We start from the raw sequence: 12,634 nt of genomic DNA, 5'->3' as shown, positions 1-12,634 counted from the left end.
TTTACTTCATTTTTAATATGTTTTTTGCTGTTTTAGGCATGTCTTAGCTGTTGTTTTACTTTTACTTTTTATTATTGTGCTTTTATCTCTTTACTTTTTTCCTTTTATTAGCATTCTATCTATTTTATCATTGTCAATTTACTGTCATACATGTTATATTTCTTTTATTTCATTAATTTATGTTTTTACTTATTTTATCCATATCTGGTGTTACTTATGTTACTATATTGTAATTTTATTGGTTTATTGATTTAACGGTTTATTTTTAGCTTGTTATTATTAAAATGTACTATTATGATTTTTATAATTTTGTTATAACATTTGATTTATTTTTACTATCTAATTTCTTAATCCCTGATTTCTGTACTGCCGGCTACAGTGTAAATGAGGGTCTCCCTCAATGTATTTCACATTTTGAGTAAAGGTTGATTGATTGATTGATTGATTAATTGTACTGCTTCTGCAGGAGTTGCTAGAGAACAGATTTTTCGCTTTGTTTAAACTGAAGATTATAAAAATAACTGACTGTCGTTTTATTTAAGTGAACGCACCACGTCCGCTGACGTCAGGCGCAGTTTAACGTTAGTGAGCCGCGTTTTTCCCACTTAAAGCGGCTAAACAAGGCGCTTACGGTCCGCTTTCAACCTCCGACTGGGCCACTTTACTGAACCCCCCGAGATCAGAGTGACTCCCGGCACAATCGGCGGCTTTGGGAGAGGTGAAGGTGAGTCGATTAGCCGGAGTTCACGCGATTCTGACTAAGATAAATAAATAGTTAGCTAACCTAGCTTAGCTGGCTAGCTGCTTTACATTTACTGGACTAACGGTAGTTTAGCCTAGCTTAGCCTAGCCTAGCTTAGCTGAACCAATTAGCTAAAATTAAGCACAGGTCCTGTTGCCGTTCATGCGTGACGGTCTCCGCCTTTCGCTGCTGATAGTTTGGTAGTTCTAAAGAAAATCCTGGCGATATTTTAAGGATTTGTAAATCGCGTTGGCTAACCCAGCTAGCGGACCTGCTAAGCTAATGATCGGAGTATAGCTCGGCTCGGCTCGCCGCGTGGCTGTGCGGCGCTGCTGGGTGTTTAATGTGGACCGGTTCGGTCCGCGTCCTCTTTACTGTCTTAGAAAACGAGAGAGGAGAGAAATAGACGCTCTGGTGACATTTGGTGTTTTGCTTTATTAGCTGTTAAACGACTTTTGTTTTGTTTACTTTTGTTTATTTTCGTTTTGTTTACTTTTGTTTTGTTTGATCTTTGATCTAGCTTAGCAACAGGCCCCGGGTGTCTCGCCGTCTGTTCTGTAGTTTGGGAGCTGAGCTAACGGCGTCGTTATCGCCTCGTCCTGATAAAATCACGCGTTACGATCCGCGTCGGACCTGCAGCCCGGCAGACCTTAACCGAGCTAGGCTAGGCTAGGCTAGCTGAGAGGGGGGAAATAAGTAAGTACATTTTATTTATGTAGCACATTTAAAACCAAGATAAGTCCACTCGGCGAGGCTCTACGTCAGCCAGGTAAAGGTGAGTCTGGGTTTTGTTGTTATGCGCGCTTCAGCTGCGTGTCGGACCGAGGCTCGTCCGTCTTCCGCGTGTTTAACTGAGGGACCTCCTAATAAAGTGTTAATCGTTCGGGATTTTCACGGGAAGTTCGGCGTTTTCCTCCCCGAGAATAGACGAACCTTCCCGGGACTTGTGGGGTTTTGTTGGACATTACGAGCTGACACGGGGTTTCTGGTGTTGTCCGTTGAGGACCGGGTCTCGTGGTTTTCCCGGCAGCAGCGCGATGACGCCGCCCTCCGGTCAGGATTTCGGGGTGCGTTCAAGCAGCGAGCGCAGCGCTGTCGTCGTTCCCCGTTTTCCAGAGTGGCCCTGTGGCGAGTTGCAGGTTTTGCCAGCAGTGATTCCCGTAGCGGCGCGTTGTGTTGGACCTCCCGTCTTGCGGAGCGGCTGTCGCGCTGTGCTACATTTCAAGGCTGAGAAGCGGCGCGGCGGGCAGACGGGCTGGGAACCAGTCACGTGGTTTTAGGAGTCGGATTACGAAACACAAACGGGGATTAAAGGAAGATAGCGAAGGAAATCGCGCGCTCATTCACTGCGAGCGGGTCGAGATACCTGGCCTGGTTTACCTGGTCTGGTTTACTTGGCCTGGTTTAGCGTCCGCAGGACAGGCCGCCGTGCTGACCGGTTACCGCGCGCTGTGTGTTTAAGGCGGGGAGGCTCCGCGGCTGAAGTCCCTGCTCGCTTTTCCGAGAGGCCATTTTGGTGCGTGTGGATGAGGCGCGGACCTTTTGTGTGTTTTTTCCCGACTTCGTCGTTTAATTCACGCCCACTTTTCCGCACCTACATATCATTGGTTTTGTCCGTTGCGGCGCGAAGCCTTGCTCGCTGGACAGGCCTGTCGGATTAAAACCGAGCCGAGACGGTTTTGGTGCTTTTGTCGGTTTTCGCGTCGTGCGGCGTTCGTTCTTCTCCTAAAGCCGCCGTTGGTTGGCGCAGCCGCTCGGCGGGTCCCTGATGACACAGACTTGCTTTTAAAAGGTACGTTTGGTCACTTTCGCTCGTCTGGTGTGCGGCAGATTATTGGATTGGGGTCTCAGGCGAACATCTCGTGTTGATCGCGCGGCTTTTGTCTGTTGTTCAGCTCCTTATGAAGGCAGGCGGGCGAAGCCGCAGCGCGCCGGGCTGTAGCGGAGCCCCGCGGAGCTGCCTGGAGCCCGGTTTGTCTAACGTAGGACATCTGGCCCAGCGTAATGGATCTGGGTGCAGTTCCATTCGGCACGGTTTAATTATAGCCGTGACCTGGTTTATTACTTAGCTGCTCGTTTTCCATTCTTTTTATGTTAGTCGAACCCCGCGCCTGATGCTACTGCTGAGTGATGGAAGGGAGAATTAATCCGGGATAATGTGTAGTTCTGAGATCTGAGTTTAATTGCTTGCCCTATTTAGATTTTGGACTATCAGCACTTAAAGAGGAATTCCAGTTTTTCACAATTTCAGAGTAATTATATTGTTAAGATGTTCACAGGGGCATTCACCTGCAAAGTTAGGGTTCTACACAATGGTGGTGATAGGAACCAGACGTCTTAAGTGTTTAGTCCCTCTAAAAAGCTCTCATAGGATGTTATAACGCAAGCCGTTTATAAATATGTTGCGTAATGCCTGATATAAACTTTATATTTCCAAAAGTATTCACTCGCCTGCCTTCACACAAGCACAAACCTGAGTGACGTCCCATTTTTAACCCATAGGGTTTAATATGATGTCGGCCCACCCTTTGCAGCTATAACAGCTTCAGCTCTTCTGGGAAGGCTTTCCACAAGGGTTAGGAGTGTTTATGGGAATTTTTGACCGTTCTTCCAGAAGTGCATTTGTGAGGTCAGACGCTGATGCTGGACGAGAAGGCCTGGCTCACAGTCTCCACTCTAATTCATCCCAAAGGTGTTCTGTGGGGTTGAGGTCAGGACTCTGTGCAGGCCAGTCAAGTTCTTCCACACCAAACTGGCTCATCCACGTCTTTATGGACCTGCTTTGTGCAGTGGTGGTCAGTCATGTTGGAACAGGAAGGGGCCGTCCCCAAACTGTTCCCACAAAGTTGGGAGCATGAAATTGTCCAAAATCTCTTGGTGCTGAAGCTTTAAGAGCTCCTTTCACTGGAACTAAGGGGCCGAGCCCAACTCCTGAAAAACAACCCCACACCATGATCCCCCCTCCACCAAACTTTACACTCGGCACAATGCAGTCAGACAAGTACCGTCTCCTGGCAACCACCACACCCAGACTCGTCCATCAGATTTCCAGGCGGAGAAGCGTGATTGGTCACTCCAGAGAACACGTCTCCACTGCTCTAGAGTCCAGTGGCGGCGCTTTACTCCACTGCATTCCACGCTTTTCATTGCGCTTGGTGATGTAAGGCTTGGATGCAGCTGCTCGGCCATGGAAACCCATCCCATGAAGCTCTCTACGCTGTTCTTGAGCTGATCTGAAGGCCACATGAAGTTTGGAGGTCTGTAGTGATGGACTCTGCAGAAAGTCGGTGACCTCTGCGCACTATGCCCCTCAGCATCCGCTGACCGCTCTGTCATTTTACGTGGCCGACCACTTCGTGGCTGAGTTGCTGTCGTTCCCAATCGCTTCCACTTTGTTATAATCCCACTGACAGTGGACTGTGGAATATTTAGTAGTGAGGAAATTTCACGACTGGACTTGCTGCACAGGTGGCGTCCGATCACGGCACCACGCTGGAACTCACTGAGCTCCTGAGAGCGACCCATTCTTTCACTAATGTCTGTAGAAGCAGTCTGCAGGCCGAGGGGCTCGGCTTTATACACCTGTGGCCATGGAAGTGACTGGAACACCTGGATTCAGTGATCTGGATGGGGGAGTGAATACTTTTGGAAATATAACATCAGTCAATAAATTTAATAAGGCACCTTTTCACGTCAAGCCCCTCTAAATGACTTTATGTCCCTGCAGTTGGTTTGTGGACCTGGCTGACGGGGCGTGTCTTGGCCTAAGGCCGCAACTGTCTAAACAGCAGCTTTTAGTATCTGTTTGTTTTTTTTTGTTTTTTTTTTACAGATTGCATTAAATGAACCCAGTAGTGGTGTCGTTAGCAAGTATCTAATCCTGATTTAAAGTGGAGTTGTTGCCTCATCAGAGGTGAAAGGGCTGAGTTGCCTCACTGGGTGACTGTTTTTCTGCAAAAACACTTTGCATTCTGTATCAAGGGTAAACTCCCCTGCCTTGATCTTTGCAGTCTGAGCTGAAGGGACACCATGGCCCATTCTAAAGTGCGCACACGTACCACTCGACAGCATGCTGCAGAGAATACGGGCTACACCTACTCTCTCAGGTGAGCGTGTGACAAGTTTGCTGTTCAGGCTGCTAATTCATGTCTGGCGTACATCACAAAACAAGTCTTCCTGTGTTCTTTCTGCTTAACTTGGTCAATTATTTAGACAGAGGTTTCTTATCAGGTGTTGAAGACTTTTGAAGGTAGTGGAGTGAATTCCACGCCGCTGCTCCGGGGCATGGGTGTTGCACAACTGTCCAGCGTCGTACCGAGGATGATTGTTGGGTGTGTGTGCTGAGGATTTACCTTCCAGGCGCTCCTGTTTCATGGCCTTGTATTAATGTGCATGAACGGACATGGTTGAGCATGATATTGATGGCATTCACATAAATCTGTGTTTTGGGTGTGGCGCAGGGAACAGTGCTCAGAACGGGTCCAACTGTAGCTGCTTCTTTTTGAATCCATGAAATCCGCTTCAGAGCAGCAAGATGTGGTTAATTCTGAACGGAGACAGAGCCGCTAAGAATAGCCGGTCTAGGATGTTACATATTTCTTCAGTTTAGAGGCGATTTCCCCTTTCAGAAATGAAAACAGAAGTTCTACGTGGAAGTGTATTTGTGGCTGAGTGAGTTCTTGTGTAAGGGCGTGTCTGGTGTGAGTGCGTTGGCACGTGCCTGTGCCTTTACGGAATGAGTCACTAAGGCATGTACAGCCACAGTCGTACTACAGGAATTTTTGTTGTGATGTCTGTTCATGTTGTACTGTGCAAAAAGTCAGAGACCGTGTTTCATTTCATTTCTGTTCAAAGTACATCAAGCAGCATCATGTTAGTGTATATTTAACAGAAAATTATACAGAACCCTCAACAACCTGTAGATCATCTCATTCAGTCTTCAAAATTCAGTATTTAGTGCAACAATTATTTGCCTTCAGCTTCTATAGTTTTTGGGCGACTTTTTATTCATTCATTCATTCATTCATTCATTCATTCGTTCATTCGTTCATTCGTTCATTCGTTCGTTCATTCTGCAGGAATGTTTTTCCACACCTCGAAAGTTCAGTCTTGGAAGTAGTTTGCACTTTCTTGTGATCCAGGCAGTCCAAAACACATTGATGTTGAGATGGCCAGTCCACTGTTCTGAGATCACCAGCAGCTTCTTTTTGATAATTGTTGGACTCTTCGTTTTGAAACTCCTTCTTTCTTTCACATTCCCTTCCTTAATTTCCGCAGGAGCTTAGTATGAAAAACCTACTGAGTAACTATTGATTAGAAGTTAAACAAATAAAGGGTGTTTGTCTTCTGCATGTATGTGTGTATATTCATAGTACAGTGTGCAGCATAATGCAAAGTACAATGATGTATTTTAGACTTCTTTCCTCTTTGTTGACCATAAATGTAATGAATGCTCTCTTATAAGAGAGACGAGTGCTGTGTGTTGATTTTAGCAGCAGGGGCTCAGATTGCCTGGTTCCTTTGTGTTGTTGGGGCTGAGGAATGAGACTGTTCCTGTTGCACGTTTGACATTACACACTCCCTCTTTAGCAGTGAGTCAGAAAAGCCTGTGGGCTTCTTCTCTGCTTACATTACAAAAACGGTTGTTGCTTTTTTCTAAAATGTGTGCTTTTAGTGTAGCGGTCTTTCCCCCTTTTCTCCGTTTCTTTGTTTTTCTTAGGCCTCTGTATGGCAGAGGACTTCAAATCTGGACCCTGACTCTAGTGTCCGGCCCTGGATTCTTTAATCCCCGGTAGGCATGGCACGAGGTGAATAATCAGTTACATTAACCGTTCCGTTAACTATCTAGAGATCACAAAATCCAGGACCAGAAGCTGGAGTCCGGGTCTGAATTTGAAGAGGTACTGATATACTGACATCAAGTTTAAAATAAAAATAAGAACTACAAAGAACTACTGCCTAAGAACGTGCCTTGTATTTATACGTTAATATTTGCATGCTTACCAGAGGTGTGGTGATGTGCTTATTGAATTAAATTGATGAAAAGTGTCTTTATTCTGCAGAGCTATTATTAAAACCGATTGGTTTGGTTTTCACATTGAACCTTACTCTGATAGGGTGTGCACTAATGGTTAATTTAAGGTTCCTGTGGATAAAAAACAAAAAAAAAATCTTTAAAATAGATTTAAAAAAAATTGGATCACAAAACATCTTATTGTATGTCCTCTATTGCTATGAGACATGGTTTAGGATGTCCAATGCATCGTGTATTGAGTAAAAACAAAAATTGATTCGGTTCTTATCGATTGTTTCTTGATGTTTTGTGCTGTTTGCTCTGGTGTAGTAGAGGAACGTGTGTGTGTGTGTGTGTGTGTGTGTGTGTGTGTGTGTGTGTGTGTATATATACACACAAAAAAACTATTGGTTTTCTGTCCTAAAACGAGTTGCCCAGATTAAGTTGGAAGTCCTAGAGCCATGAAACTTGGTCAGTAGGTTGTCCCTCCTGCTACTCGGTGCATGACATGAGCCCAGTCGGCCTATTGTGCAGAAAAATGCACTTTGCCTAAATCAAAAGTTTTAGAGACCAAATTAATATTTTTTCTTGATTCCTTGGGTCAAAACAAACAACTTTGCAATTTGATTTATTTAGCTCCGCCTCCAAAGATTTTTTTGCAAATTTAGCATAATAAGCGAAACCTACTTTTTGGTACTAGTCCTACAGTTTTCACCCTGTCCACATGTAATTGGTGTCAAAAAATTCAGAAGAGCCTGAACTGAAATAATTATCAAAACATTGTTGACTTTTCTAAACAGTATGGCTGCCACATGCTAATGAACCCTTCTGGAACACTTCAAAATAATTCATAATTAAAAATTCTCAATCCTTTACCTAAAAACTGTAAATCTGACCGGCTTATTCAGTAGAAGATTCTGAGGTTATCTGTGGATTTATGTGCACATTTTTCATTAGGGGGTGGAGTAAATGCTACAGGCTGAAACTTTGCCTGCAGCAGCTACTAGACAGACTGAAAGGGACTCTATAAGGAAAACTTGATGCATTGAAATATATGGTTGCCACCGGCCAGTCAGCATTTAGCAGGACTTTGACAGGCTAAACGTTGAAACTTGGTGTCTATATTTAGCCAAATTCTAGCAACCAGTCAAATTTAAACAATTTCTTTTTCATGAATTTTCATGTCATCATTATTTCTTTCAAGTTCAAGGGCTGTTTTTTGCTCCTATGTGGTTAATTATAAACTATCCTTTATGGTCGGATCATGACACTCACTCACCAACCAGTGGGACATTTCACGTTTCTGTCCTGGGACAGTGTGAGACTTCCTGGTGAGCTGTTTTTACCAGCTGGAAAAGCGCGGCTGCAGTTTTTGTAATAGTTGTTATAATTTAAGAAAGAAACTGTGGTTTTTAGCTGTCTGGTGACGAGGCTCAGCTATCCTGTTACAGATGCTAAACGAGTGGCCAACAACAGCGCTAAGCTGTCTAGTTTCTCAACAGCGTCAGCTTTATTACGAACAGCGAGCGGTCACCCCCACCGCGTCCATGTCGGGGCATATCGCAGTATTCCGCTCCAGCTAGCAGACGCCTGCATTTCTCTGTTCATCATAGTTTTTATATATATTGAGTCGTCCTTTTAGGTTTGTTTAAACTGAAAGTGGTGCTTTTTTTTGTCTTGTTAGATCTACGGTATCATCCGTTCGTCAGGTGCGTGAGTTTTACTGTAGGGCAGGTTAGTTATGCCACTTATCTCGTCACTCACTCGGTCACAGGAAAACCGCTTGCTGGTTGCTCCACTCAACCAGGGAATGATGTAACTCCACGTTTCAGCTGTTGCTAAAGACTCATTTCACTCGTCGCCCCCAATCATGTCAAACCTTGGAAGTGCGCCCTGTCCTGGCAGCAGCGTCGCCTTCCTTGCAATAGAAAATGCCACCAGGAATTTTGCTAGAATGTGGAAATGTGAGAGGTGTATATCATTTATCGCCCAGGCCTGCGTATTATATATTATATTACTAACTGTCGCGAAATCTAGCACATCTAATTGTTAATGTTTGACAACCGTAAGTTTCAATCTGGTCTCTGGGTTTTGATCAAAACTTCAGAGTTGGTCTAGAAATACTCTCTGGCCTCTCAAGGTAAATCGTTATCAGAAAATGTTGACTCTTCCACTCACTGTGGTGTTGCTCCATCAGTTCCTCTCTGCGGCCGTGGCATTGCTGGCTTGTTTTGCTGTAACTCGTCAGTTATTGGTTCGATCATCTTAGAACTTTTGCTTTGTGTAGAAGTTCAGACTCTGATGGGTTCTGCAAAATGTGGTCCAGATTGGCCTTTAGGGGACTGGAGTGCTTTAGCACTCAAACACTCGCAACAAAATCAATAAAATGCTATTACATTGTTATTACAAGGTCGACAGATAAACAGTTGCTGTTGTGAGTCAATTCACTTGTTTGAATAACTTTGTAATTGCTAGGCGTGTAAGAGTGAGATTCATGATTCAATCTTACATCGATTCTTTTAGACAATGATAAGGTCATTTTTGATATTTGGAAATTTGCCATGTTTTTTTCCCGATGCGATTCCACACAGTCTGTTTTATATTTATGAATTCATAAATGCAGACAAAATATAATTTGATCACTTTATTATTAAATGTCTAATACAGCAGTTATAAGCAGAAATCAATGTAACGGTAGATACTGTAAACAAGTGCAGTTATCATTGTGAAATAAGGTAAACAGGCGTTTTACTGCAAATCTCCGCAGCAGAAAAGCTACTTTGCTTTACTGTTGTTTAGTAGTAGTAAGTGATGTTTTAACTAAGGCTGAAACTGCAGGAGGGCTCACGCTGCCGTTGCGAGCTTGAACCCGCTCATTGTCTCTTGTGGCTGTTTCTAATTCAGGGTTTTTTGTTTTTTTTTTGGACACTTTTTTTTGGGGTTATTTTTATTATTCAAGTTTTTTTTTTTTTAGCAAGAATTATTTAGCTGACTAACATTTATTTATGCCCTGAAAAAATGGCTACTAAAATAAAATAAAAATCAATTCTGCCACCCTGTAACTCAGCTTTGGTCTCTTTCAGGGCAGCTTTATTGAATTCCAGTGAAAGCCGAATCAAATCTTCCTGGTGTCCAAAGATTCACATAATAATGATCGGTGTCATATTCTCAGAGAAAGAGAGTAATGAGGACAAGTAGCAACTGAGGAATAAAAAAAGAAATTCAGAGGTTCACTGAGTCCTGAGGCAGGGAGGGAGGCAGGGAGGCAGGGAGGCAGGGAGGGAGTGGGCTGTCTGGAACAGGAAGTGAACTAAGTAAAGTAAAGCCCTGATTTCCCTCCCCCTGAACCTGCTCTGATCTGCTGATGAGCTGCGCAGCGAGACTGTGTGTGTGTGCGCGCGACCGGTGTGTGTGTGTGTGTGTGTGTGTGTGTGTACACAGTAACGTGCGTCTGCAGGAGCTGTCCATGGCATGAGCCTTGACGACAGGTGGGATCTGGAGAGCTGGGGCTGGACTCTGCTGTGTGTATTACTGTTTTGTTCTTATCTGAATGCGCAGGGAAGAGTTTATCTTCTTATTTAGCCCCAGGGTTTTTATTGTAAACAGAAAAAACGCCTCTCGGACGTCAGACCTGACATTTTATCCTGCAGCAGAGCGAGAGGTCACTGTTTATACCATCATGCCGTTTATACCGTCATGCCGTTTATGCCGTGCTCGCCAGCGCTCGGCTTGTATTCAGCTGTCTTGAACGGCCTACGCGAGTGTTGTAGGCCTGTCGCAATGAGATCAGCTCCAAAGTTCAGACGCATGAATGCTGGGATTGTTTCCAGAGAGATGGCAGTTGGTGGCGTTTTGTTTTTTTTCCTTCCTCATTGGAGGATTCAGTCCTCTAGAAATTGAAGCCAGGCACAGCGTGTGGAAAATGTTCCGCCTCTTTTTACTTCTGTGCTGTAACTCTGGCTGCTGGCGTGGGAGTGGTGCTGTTTTTCTATATTTGGAACTGAGCGTATTCCCCTGTCGTTTGGTTTTCCTGTCATTTTCATTGTTTATCTGCTCCTATTGTATTCCAGCACAGGACGGGCACACAACAGCCACACAACAGTCTGTCTTCAGCTTTTATTTAGGGAGATTAATCTATTTCAAGCTGTGTACTCTTTTATCCTCAAGTGCATATGGCATCTCTTGAGCCAAGATAATGCTGGAACCCGAGTCTGAGGACAGATAGTATTGCTGTATTCTACAGGTGAGCAGTGTGATCACATCATTACTGTAGCAAGTCCTTCTTCACTGCTTCAGAATGCGTTTCTGAGCGGGATGCAGAAATTCATTTGATTTCAAAATGATTTATTTAACTTATAACTAATAAATCAATACAGAACAATGCAGTGAATTGTAAATGGTTTAAGTGAGCATAAAATGACGTATGTAAATCAATCTAACGTCCTCCAGCTGTGCCAACATCAACACTCCACTCAAACTCATCCCAGGCTTGATTTTGAGGTTCACTGCCGAATACGATCACGTTGCACAATGATGACTGACTGATTCGCTCTTATTGAAGTGGAGAACACAGAATGCTTTCTGCTTCAGGGTTGCCATCTTCTCACAGACTGAAGGGAGCCATGTTCCAGTGATGGTCAGAAACTCTGACCCCCTCTTTCATTTGGTGTGTGATTGGTTCCTAGATGCCTCACAGTTTTGAAATTGTGCTATAATTCCTCTGTGGTGACCAGTTAGGAGCACTGTACACACATTAGGCACCGTCCAGTGCCAAATACTTCATTGATGTATTTCCTCATTCAAATCGTCAATGGATGTAGGGGTGTGGCTCGTTTAGAGGAGTGATTTAATGAATTGGACAGGATCCTAAGATGTATGACTTGAGAAATGGCTACCGAATCTACAGAGGAAGTTACTATCAGTGTTGTGTGGAAGATTTCCCCCACAGGGAAGGGGAGGGAGAGCTCAAGCCTGCACTGTACAGGTCTGAGAACATGAGCACAGATTTGGAGTGAAAGCAGTTGCACTTCGTTGGCATCAACAGTATGTTCGTTTTCCATGATGCGCATTGCCACAGTACTGCCTTGTGATGTCAGGGTCACAATGAATTGGCAAAGCCCTAATAAGAGGCTGCTGTTTATCCAAATACCAAAGTCCGCTAGCGGCATGCTAACTTCCTTTGGGACCATATCGGAAACTTGGTATTATGTTGGCGTCAAGCTAGAGGTGGTATAAGTTCATATTTGACGGCTATGCTAGTATAAACAGAGAGAAAACGCTTGTAACAGCTATACACACTTTACATTTGTTTAATGCTAAAGTGTGGCTGCAACAGATCAAATTTGATCATTAAAATATCTGAAAATGCCATTTGAATAACTGGGACTTTGAACCCATTTTTCTGAAAGCGAGTGTGTTGATTTGTATCACACTGAGGGGAAGTATTCACTCCTCAGTAGAAGGGGTAAGCGGTATGGAGTTGAAACAGACGAAGCAGAGGCTGAAACTACGGTTATAATGACATTTATACAATTCAGTGTTTTACAGAATGCACTGCATTAAAGCCACGTAAACAGACTTGCACTCACTTTGCAATGAAATGTGTTTAGTCAGTGTTCAAGTGCTGACCACATCCACAGTATGCTCAGAAATGCATGTTGTGACGCAAGTTACCATGGTAACGATAAAATGGTCATATTGCCCAGCTCTGATCAGTAGCGTTTGGAGGGTTTATGCTATGAACAGACTGGAACTTCAGTGGCTGGGCTTTAAGAAATGATCATTTTAAGGGTTGTAATTCCCGGCGCCTCTGCAGGTAACGAGGTTCCGTTGGAGAATCTTTTATTTTTTTTCTTCACCCAGTCACTGTGTAATATATA

General features: G+C 44.0%; 1 protein-coding gene across 11 annotated transcripts in view; it reads left to right on the top strand.

The window, feature by feature from the left end:
* The first annotated feature begins 655 nt into the window (after positions 1-655).
* Positions 656-12,634, top strand: part of zgc:152977 (SUN domain-containing protein 1) — a 38,803-nt gene continuing 26,824 nt past the window's right edge. For 6 of the 11 annotated variants that reach the window (XM_037544314.1, XM_037544313.1, XM_037544312.1 and 3 more), the window contains exon 1: positions 8,005-8,129. In XM_037544314.1, the coding sequence (XP_037400211.1) occupies positions 8,020-8,129 (110 nt within the window). In that variant the 5' untranslated portion in view covers positions 8,005-8,019. Of the gene's footprint in view, positions 725-1,665; positions 2,535-4,752; positions 4,849-8,004; positions 8,130-10,175; positions 10,277-12,634 lie in introns of those variants that run through there. The other 5 variants (XM_017684227.2, XM_017684226.2, XM_017684232.2 and 2 more) reach the window with 5 other exon arrangements.

The sequence above is a fragment of the Pygocentrus nattereri genome, chromosome 13 (assembly GCF_015220715.1).
Source record: "Pygocentrus nattereri isolate fPygNat1 chromosome 13, fPygNat1.pri, whole genome shotgun sequence".
Taxonomy (NCBI): Eukaryota; Metazoa; Chordata; class Actinopteri; order Characiformes; family Serrasalmidae; genus Pygocentrus; species Pygocentrus nattereri.
Note: the sequence above shows the minus strand (reverse complement) of the source record. Positions and strands in the feature narration are given on the sequence as shown.